General features: G+C 28.4%; 1 protein-coding gene across 1 annotated transcript in view; it reads left to right on the top strand.

The window, feature by feature from the left end:
- Positions 1–1,024: 1,024 nt before the first annotated feature.
- Positions 1,025–10,609, top strand: part of LOC136085791 (uncharacterized) — a 103,630-nt gene continuing 94,045 nt past the window's right edge. Inside the window, exons 1-2 of the mRNA XM_065807258.1 lie at positions 1,025–1,218; positions 2,558–2,764. Coding sequence (XP_065663330.1) covers positions 1,065–1,218; positions 2,558–2,764 — 361 coding nt within the window. The 5' untranslated portion in view covers positions 1,025–1,064. The remainder of the gene's footprint in view (positions 1,219–2,557; positions 2,765–10,609) is intronic.

Below are 10,609 nucleotides of genomic sequence, written 5' to 3'. Positions count from 1 at the left end.
TGCAGTAGAAGTCCATTTATCAAGGGTTGTTGAAAAGAACTGTCTTTCAGCTAGATGAGTTTGAGTACACAATTTTATTTTAGCCTTGATGTCTTCATGAAAACCTCGAACAGTCGTTGTAACACCAGATCCATTCTAAGGAAAGTTTTTTGTTGGAAACTTCTCTTTCACATGCTCTACTATTATATCTGAGTTTACGATCTGTTCGAAGTTCAATCCATTTAAAGAAACTTCTTTAGAAATGGTTTCCTCAAACAATGCTCTAGTAAAATCTGTCATCAGCTTTTGCCAAGTTTACTGGAGGATTGTCAGTGCTGCATGTGCTTGGTTGAGCTTGGTTGCTAGTTGTCGGTCAAGATTTCAATAGATCAAGTATCTGATAAACACGCTTTAGATGTTCTATCAAACCCTTCGTTGAACTTCCAGCACAATTGAGAATAGCACTACACTTTCGATTGCCCAAGTCTACGTTAAAGCGTGGTTTATCTTTGTTGCCCGTTACCCTTTTGAAGTGCTTTCAAACAAAAGACATGCTATTTAAAATTAAAAGATAACATGAGGAAAAAAAAAACAAAATAAAAAAAAAGAAAGTAAAATTTAGGAAAAGAAATCACATAATATGTACTATACTTACCTTTGAAAATAACTTTTTCACTTTCTTTTAAAAAACTTGCACAATGCACTTTACACTTTAAAAAAAAAAATAACTATTAGTAGTAGTAGTAGTAGTAGTAGTAGTAGTAGTAGTAGTAGTAGTAGTAGTAGTAGTAGTTGTAGTAGTAGTAGTAGTAGTAGTAGTAGTAGTAGTAGTAGTAGTAGTAGTAGTAGTAGTAGTAGTAGTAGTAGTAGTAGTAGTAGTAGTAGTAGTAGTAGTAGTAGTAGTAGTAGTAGTAGTAGTAGTAGTGGTAAAAGTGATAGTAGTGTTTGTAGCCGTATTATTATTAGCAGTAGAAAATTATTGATTTCTTATAATTAAATTTTGTTCATGTTTATGTTCTATTCTTTATATAGAGGAAACAGATGATAAAAAGGATTTTAGCACATCTATAAAATCAATTTTTGTAATGACAAATTATACTGACAAAAATGATGAGTTGTTAAATGCATTACTTAAAAAAGGGATTGATGAACTTTATCAATATAAAGACGAGATTTTGCCCAAAATTTTTAGAAGTTTAGAATCAAAACTTAAAGAATTATTTAATAACAAAAATAAAGGTAGGTACAAATATTATTCTAAACTATTGGTTTTTCTTATAATATTTAACCTAGTATATCATGTTTCCGCTTTTGTTTTTTGTTGTTTTTTGTGTCTTGTTTTGATAAAGTAATGACAAATGTTCGGTTAAAAAAATAGAAATAAGAAAAAATAGAAAATAAACGAAGAAAACGTATTGTAGAATATTTAATACAGATTGCTACTCAAAAAAATACAAAGATTTCTAAAGTTTGTTTGAATATACGTTTTTGTGTATTTTTTGCAAATAATTTAAAAAAAAACAAAAAATAAATAACAAAAATGTTATATGAAGTTTTAGTAGCAGTTGTAGTAGTAGTAGTAGTAGTAGTAGTAGTAGTAGTAGTAGTAGTAGTAGTAGTAGTAGTAGTAGTAGTAGTAGTTGTAGTAGTAGTATTAGTAGTAGTAGTGTTGTAGTAGTAGTAGTAGTAGTAGTAGTAGTAGTAGTAGTAGTAGTAGTAGTAGTAGTAGTAGTAGTAGTAGTAGTAGTAGTAGTAGTAGTAGTAGTAGTAGTAGTAGTAGTAGAAGTAGAAGTAGTAGTAGTAGTGGTAGAATTGGTTGTAGTAGTATTTGTTATAGTGCGAGAAGAATATTGACTTCTTATAAATAAATTTTTTTCAAGTTTTTTGTTTTATTCTTTCTAAAGAGAAAACAGATGATAAAAAAGTTTTAAGCCTTTTTATAAAATCAATTTTTGTCGGTTTATGCTGACGAACATAACATGTTGCTAATTGCAATATTTAATATAGAAATCGATGGACTGCATTAAATTAAAGACGAAATTTTGCTAAAAATATTCAATAGTTTAGAATCATGATTTTAAGAGTTTCTAAAAAACAAAAATAATGGTAAATACAAATATTAATCTGGAACTATTAGTTTTTCTAATAATAATTAATCTAGTATACCACTGTTTATATTGTGTTTTTTTTTGCTTTGTTTTTTCGAAATAGTTCTGACTATACTTCGGCCAAAACAAATATAAGTTAAACAAAATAGAAAAAAAAAAAGAAAACAAATTGAAGAATATATGATACAGTTTGCCACTTTAGTGATTATAAAGATTTCTAACGTTTCTTTGAAAATACGTGTCTTTACTTTTTACAAGTAATATAAAAAAAATCATAATAAAAATAAAAAACAATGTTGAAAAAGTTTTAGTTTTAAGATGAAAACATCGTCCTAAATCTGTAAGTGTAGGAACAATAGCAGTAGCGTTAGTAGTAGTAGTTGTAGCAGTAGTAGTAGTAGTAGTACAAGAAGATTATTGATTTCTTATAATTAAATTTTGTTAAGTTTTATTTTCTATTCTTTATTTAGAGGAAACAGATGATAAAATGGATTTAAGCACTTCCTTAAAGTCAATTTTTGTAACTTCAAATTATACTGACGAAAATGACATGTTGCTAAATGCAATACTTGTTAAAGGGATGAAAGGACTTGATCAATTTAAAGACGAGATTTTGCCAAAAATATTTAAAAATTTAGAATCAGAAATTAAGGAATTATTAACAAACAAAAACAAAGGTAAGTACATATATTATTATGGAACTATTTTATTTCCTAATTATAACTTTACCTTGTGTTTCCCTGATTTTACTGTTTGTTTGTTTTTGTTTTTTTGATAAAGTACTGAAAAATGTTCTGCTACAGCAAATATAAATGAGGCAAAAAAAACAAAAACATTGTAAACTAATTTAAGATTATATAATACATTTATTTAGGAAAGTTTAACGATTGCAGAGTTTTTATTAAGTATGTTTGGTTTTTGCAAATAAAAAAAATATCTAAAATGTATCGAGTTAATTTTTTTTTATTTATTTAACAAAAAGTAATTAGCTTTAAAATGAATATAAACATATTATAAAAATTTTAATATTTAGAAAAAAACAATTGCAAAAACTCATATAGGAAAAATGAGAAAGATAAAAGTTTAAACGAATTGCAACATTTGAATGAAATTGAAAAAAGAAGCAAAACTAATATTTAAAGTGTCTTCCTTTGTTTTTATAGCAAAGAATAACTCGCTTATGCCTTAATTTAACTAATTTTATGCACATCATGCGATGAACCTTCAGCCAGTAATTTTTTAAAAATTGCTTCAAATGCTGAATTGATTTAATTTTATGGTATGTCAGTTGATTGTCAATTTAAGACCAAATATTTTCAATTGACTTAAGATCTGGTGATCTAGGGCACCAGGGCACTACATTGAACTTTTTTTTCAAAAAGTAGTTTTTGATTGAGTGAGCTGTGTGAGCTGAAGCCCCGTCTTGTTAAAAGATGAATTGCTGGCTTTTGCCATACAAGTATCTGATTGATGGAACTAAACAGGTTTCCAATGTATTCTTGTAGATGTATTGAATAATTTAGCCTTTGTACAGCTTACAGAAGCCTATACTTTTGTGAGAAAAACATCTCCAGATGCCAGCCGAACCTCCACTGCCTCTATCGTCGATAATGTAGCAAAAACCTGTCTGAATATTTCTCAGTTGCAAATCTTTTGACATAGATTTTTCCCTTTCGGTTTACGACTTAAAAATCAGCTTGATTACTCCAAATAACTTTTGTCCACTGTTCTACAGACTAGTCCGGCCTTTCTTTGGACCACCATCGTTGTTCACGTTTTTCCGTGATTGAAAGAATAGGTTTTCTAGCAGCTATGTACGTTTCAAAACCTTGTCCAACAATGTTCATCTCACAAGCTCTCTGCTAACTTTGTGATTATTTTTTGACTCATTGAAGATTTGTGTTAACTTTTTGTAGCTGAGTGTGGGGTTTTCTCTGCTCATTCTGAAGATACCACATTTGTCACGGTTGCCGAGTTTGGATGGTCTACCAGTACGCGGTGTGTCGAAGACGTCCTTGGTAAGTTCCCAAGTTTTGATGGTTTTTCAAACGCAATATTCAGAAACGTTAAGTATTTTACCCATTTGAACGTTTGAGTGACTTTTTGTACTCGCAATACCAATAACTTGCTACTTGATCTCACCAGATACTGGTTTTCGACCCAATTGCACGCAATTGAAATTAATTTGAAATTTACAATTTTTCAAGTTGATTTTTAATGAGTTAAAAACTACCTGATGATGCTAAGATAAGTTTTTTGATTGTAAACTACTCATTTTAACTTTGTTTAAAAATAAAAACAATTTTCGCAACGGATTTATTTTTTAATTAGCAAATAATTGATCTTAAATAAATTTGGTTAAACTTTTGTGACACCTCCTAATTTGCATCATCTACCTTTTCATGAAATTTTTGAGTAAACAGTTATAAATCAAAATCTACTTTTCTTTATTCTATTAACAAATAACTTGTTTAACAAACTGAAAAAAAAAATCATTTTGATATCTATTTCCGTTAGATTTTTATTCAATAAGACCGAAGACAAGATCTTAAAATTCTGTAATTTTTTTAACTTTCGTGATTTGCTGTACAGTTTGCCACTTTAGTGGTTAAAAAGATATATAACGTTTGTTTGAATTTACGTATGCTTTATTTTTTACAACAAATAAAAAAAAAAGCAAAATATAAATAGTGTTTCAGTTTTAAAATGAAAACATCGTCCTAAAAATGTAAAGGTAGGAATATTAGTACTAGCATTAGTAGCAGTAATAGTTGTAGTAGTAGTAGTAGTAGTAGTAGTAGTAGTAGTAGTAGTAGTAGTAGTAGTAGTAGTAGTAGTAGTAGTAGTAGTAGTAGTAGTAGTAGTAGTAGTAGTGGTAGTAGTAGTGGTAGAGTTGTAGTGGAAGTAGTTTGAGTAGTAGTAGTAGTAGAGTTGTAGTGGAAGTAGATTGAGTAGTAATAGTAGAAGTAGTTTTGGTAAAAGTAGAATGTCTTTTATATTAATTTGTTATTTAGTTTTAATGTTCTATACTTTTTAGAGATGTGACAGATGATAAAAATATATTAGGCACTTCTATAAAATTAGTTTTTGTAAATACAAATTGTCACAAAAGTTTAACCGAATTTATTTAAGATCAATTATTTGCTAACACAAATGATAAATCGCTAAATAAAGTACTTGATAACGGGATTGATGGACTTCATTAAATTAAAGACAAGATTTGGCCGAAATTTTTTATAGTGTAGAATCAGAACTCAATTATCTATTAGCAAACAAAGTTAGGTGCAAATATTGTTCTAAAAATTAAGTTTTTCATTTTATCGAATTTATCATGTCATTTAGTGTTTCTTCTGTTCGATATGATTTTTGAAAACATACTGAATAATGTACAGCCATAACAAATTTATATAAGACAAAATCAAAAATTAAAGAAAAGAAATCGACGTTTACAGAGGGTTTTTTTTTAAAGGTAAGACAAAACCAATTTTTATTTGTCACTTTAATTAAAAGATATTAAATGCTTTTTTGAACTTAATAATAATAGTCCAAGAATCCATCTAAGAAATTTAAGATTTCTTATGATTGAAATTTTTAAATCTTTTAATCGTCTAACTCCAATATTTATAAGAAACCTTTTTACTATAAAAAACCTTACGAATAAAATCCGTTGTAGCAAAAAACCCATTCTACCTCCTGAAGGCTCCATACATAATGATTCATGCTGAACAATATCTGGAACACTCTAAATGATGAGACCATGTCCGCAAAAAGTCTTGAGGTGTTCGAAAAACATATCAAGAATTGTTATGGTATTGATTACATTTGCAAAGTTTGTCGTTTTAAAAGTTTTGTATTTTTTATACTGACATATATCTTTAGTTAAAATTGTAATACTATATATATATATATATATATATATACATATATATATTTATAGTAATACACTTTTATATAAAAATACGTAAATATATACATAAATTTTTTTTTAGTTAAAACAATAGTAAATTTTCATTTTTTTATTTTAAGAAATAATTGCAATTTATTTCATGACATTTTTATGTGAGTGTACTGCCTGTAAAGTTAAATGTGTTGATCTAAATTAATTTAAGTGTTAACTCAAACTATCTTGTAAAAATCAACTTAAAATAAAGTTTTTAAATTAAATTAAATTTACTAAAGCTTTAACTTTGATTATAAATAGAGAGTAAAATAAAATATTAAGTTAAAAAAAGTAATAAAACAATTTAGTGTAAAATTCAATAACTCGTTTTGAAAAAGTAGAGGTACGAAAATAGAAGTAGTATTAGTAAAGCTAATGGCAGTTGTAGTATTAACAGTAGTAGAAGAGGTAATAGTATTAGTATTAGTAGTAGTAGTAGTAGTAAAAGTAGTAGTAGTATTAGTAGTAGTAATAGTAGCAGTTAAAGCAGTAGTTGTAGAAGTAGTAGTAGTAGTAATAGTCAGTGCCGGTTTTAGCACTACCAGCGCCCTGGACGAGATTTCTACGGCGCCCCTAGCTCAATTTAACCCCATCCATAAAAAGACAAAGGGTAAAATAACCAATTAGTTTCGCCCCTTTATATTCGGCACCCTAGGCCATCGCCCAACCAGGCCCTACCTTAACGCCGCCTCTGGTAGTAGTAGTAGTAGTAGTAGTAGTAGTAGAAGTAGTAGTAGTAGTAGTAGTAGTAGTAGTAGTAGTAGTAGTAGTAGTAGTAGTAGTAGTAGTAGTAGTAGTAGTAGTAGTAGTAGTAGTAGTACTAGTAGTAGTAAAATTTATACTAGTACTAGGAGCATTATAAGTATTAGTAACAGTAGTTGCAGAAGTGGTTATAGTTGAAGTAGTGGTAGTAGTAGTATTATAGTAGTAGAAGTATTAGTAGTAAAAGTAGTAAATAGTAGTAGCAGTATTAGTAGTAAAAGTAGTAGTAGTTGAAATTATTAGTATTAGTAGTAAAAGTAGTAGTAGTTGGAAGTAGTAAATAGTAGTAGTAGTATTAGTAGTAAAAGTTGTAGTGGTAGAAGTAACAGTAGTAATAGAAGTAGCTGTAGTAATAGTAGTTGTAGTAGTGTTAGTAGTAGTAGTAGTAGTAGAAGTAGTAGTAGTAGTAGTAGTAGTAGTAGTAGTAGTAGTAGTAGTAGTAGTAGTAGTAGTAGTAAGAGTAATAATAGTAGTAGTAGTAGTAGTAGTAGTAGTAGTAGTAGTAGTAGTAGTAGTAGTAGTAGTAGTAGTAGTAGTAGTAGTAGTAGTAGTAGTAGTAGTAGTAGAAGAAGTAGTAGTAGAAACTGTAGTTGTAGGATTAGTTTAGTGAATGTAGTAATAGTAGTTGTTGTTCTTGTTTTTGCAGTTTTATCATTATATGTATTTGTTGTAGTAGAAATAGTAGTAATTAGAGTCGTAGTAGTAAAAGTGTTAGCAGTCGTAGTAGTAGTAGTAGTATTTGAAGTAGTAGGAGTAGTAACAGTAGTAGTAGTGGTAGTAAAAGTTGTAACAGTAGTAGTTGTTGTTATAGTAGTGGTATGTAGTTGTGGTTGTAGTAATAATGATAACAGTAATGTTAGAAGTCATAGTAGGAGTAGTAGTAGTAGTTGTAGTAGTAGTAGTAGTAGTAGTAGTAGTATTAGTAGTAGTAGAAGTAGTAGTAGTAGTAGTAGTAGTAGTAGTAGTAGTAGTAGTAGTAGTAGTAGTAGTAGTAGTAGTAGTAGTAGTAGTAGTAGTAGTAGTAGTACTAGTAGTAGTAAAATTTATACTAGTACTAGTAGCATTATAAGTATTAGTAACAGTAGTTGCAGAAGTGGTTATAGTTGAAGTAGTGGTAGTAGTAGTATTATAGTAGTAGAAGTATTAGTAGTAAAAGTAGTAAATAGTAGTAGTAGTATTAGTAGTAAAAGTAGTAGTAGTTGAAATTATTAGTATTAGTAGTAAAAGTAGTAGTAGTTGGAAGTAGTAAATAGTAGTAGTAGTATTAGTAGTAAAAGTTGTAGTGGTAGAAGTAACAGTAGTAATAGAAGTAGCTGTAGTAATAGTAGTTGTAGTAGTGTTAGTAGTAGTAGTAGTAGTAGAAGTAGTAGTAGTAGTAGTAGTAGTAGTAGTAGTAGTAGTAGTAGTAGTAGTAGTAGTAGTAGTAGTAGTAGTAGTAGTAGTAGTAGTAGTAGTAGTAGTAGTGGTAGTAGTAGTGGTAGAGTTGTAGTGGAAGTAGTTTGAGTAGTAGTAGTAGTAGAGTTGTAGTGGAAGTAGATTGAGTAGTAATAGTAGAAGTAGTTTTGGTAAAAGTAGAATGTCTTTTATATTAATTTGTTATTTAGTTTTAATGTTCTATACTTTTTAGAGATGTGACAGATGATAAAAATATATTAGGCACTTCTATAAAATTAGTTTTTGTAAATACAAATTGTCACAAAAGTTTAACCGAATTTATTTAAGATCAATTATTTGCTAACACAAATGATAAATCGCTAAATAAAGTACTTGATAACGGGATTGATGGACTTCATTAAATTAAAGACAAGATTTGGCCGAAATTTTTTATAGTGTAGAATCAGAACTCAATTATCTATTAGCAAACAAAGTTAGGTGCAAATATTGTTCTAAAAATTAAGTTTTTCATTTTATCGAATTTATCATGTCATTTAGTGTTTCTTCTGTTCGATATGATTTTTGAAAACATACTGAATAATGTACAGCCATAACAAATTTATATAAGACAAAATCAAAAATTAAAGAAAAGAAATCGACGTTTACAGAGGGTTTTTTTTTAAAGGTAAGACAAAACCAATTTTTATTTGTCACTTTAATTAAAAGATATTAAATGCTTTTTTGAACTTAATAATAATAGTCCAAGAATCCATCTAAGAAATTTAAGATTTCTTATGATTGAAATTTTTAAATCTTTTAATCGTCTAACTCCAATATTTATAAGAAACCTTTTTACTATAAAAAACCTTACGAATAAAATCCGTTGTAGCAAAAAACCCATTCTACCTCCTGAAGGCTCCATACATAATGATTCATGCTGAACAATATCTGGAACACTCTAAATGATGAGACCATGTCCGCAAAAAGTCTTGAGGTGTTCGAAAAACATATCAAGAATTGTTATGGTATTGATTACATTTGCAAAGTTTGTCGTTTTAAAAGTTTTGTATTTTTTATACTGACATATATCTTTAGTTAAAATTGTAATACTATATATATATATATATATATATATACATATATATATTTATAGTAATACACTTTTATATAAAAATACGTAAATATATACATAAATTTTTTTTTAGTTAAAACAATAGTAAATTTTCATTTTTTTATTTTAAGAAATAATTGCAATTTATTTCATGACATTTTTATGTGAGTGTACTGCCTGTAAAGTTAAATGTGTTGATCTAAATTAATTTAAGTGTTAACTCAAACTATCTTGTAAAAATCAACTTAAAATAAAGTTTTTAAATTAAATTAAATTTACTAAAGCTTTAACTTTGATTATAAATAGAGAGTAAAATAAAATATTAAGTTAAAAAAAGTAATAAAACAATTTAGTGTAAAATTCAATAACTCGTTTTGAAAAAGTAGAGGTACGAAAATAGAAGTAGTATTAGTAAAGCTAATGGCAGTTGTAGTATTAACAGTAGTAGAAGAGGTAATAGTATTAGTATTAGTAGTAGTAGTAGTAGTAAAAGTAGTAGTAGTATTAGTAGTAGTAATAGTAGCAGTTAAAGCAGTAGTTGTAGAAGTAGTAGTAGTAGTAATAGTCAGTGCCGGTTTTAGCACTACCAGCGCCCTGGACGAGATTTCTACGGCGCCCCTAGCTCAATTTAACCCCATCCATAAAAAGACAAAGGGTAAAATAACCAATTAGTTTCGCCCCTTTATATTCGGCACCCTAGGCCATCGCCCAACCAGGCCCTACCTTAACGCCGCCTCTGGTATTAGTAGTAGTAGTAGTAGTAGTAGTAGAAGTAGTAGTAGTAGTAGTAGTAGTAGTAGTAGTAGTAGTAGTAGTAGTAGTAGTAGTAGTAGTAGTAGTAGTAGTAGTAGTAGTAGTAGTAGTAGTAGTACTAGTAGTAGTAAAATTTATACTAGTACTAGGAGCATTATAAGTATTAGTAACAGTAGTTGCAGAAGTGGTTATAGTTGAAGTAGTGGTAGTAGTAGTATTATAGTAGTAGAAGTATTAGTAGTAAAAGTAGTAAATAGTAGTAGCAGTATTAGTAGTAAAAGTAGTAGTAGTTGAAATTATTAGTATTAGTAGTAAAAGTAGTAGTAGTTGGAAGTAGTAAATAGTAGTAGTAGTATTAGTAGTAAAAGTTGTAGTGGTAGAAGTAACAGTAGTAATAGAAGTAGCTGTAGTAATAGTAGTTGTAGTAGTGTTAGTAGTAGTAGTAGTAGTAGAAGTAGTAGTAGTAGTAGTAGTAGTAGTAGTAGTAGTAGTAGTAGTAGTAGTAGTAGTAGTAGTAAGAGTAATAATAGTAGTAGTAGTAGTAGTAGTAGTAGTAGTAGTAGTAGTAGTAGTAGTAGTAGT

Source organism: Hydra vulgaris, chromosome 10 (assembly GCF_038396675.1).
Source record: "Hydra vulgaris chromosome 10, alternate assembly HydraT2T_AEP".
Lineage (NCBI taxonomy): Eukaryota > Metazoa > Cnidaria > Hydrozoa > Anthoathecata > Hydridae > Hydra > Hydra vulgaris.
Note: the sequence above shows the minus strand (reverse complement) of the source record. Positions and strands in the feature narration are given on the sequence as shown.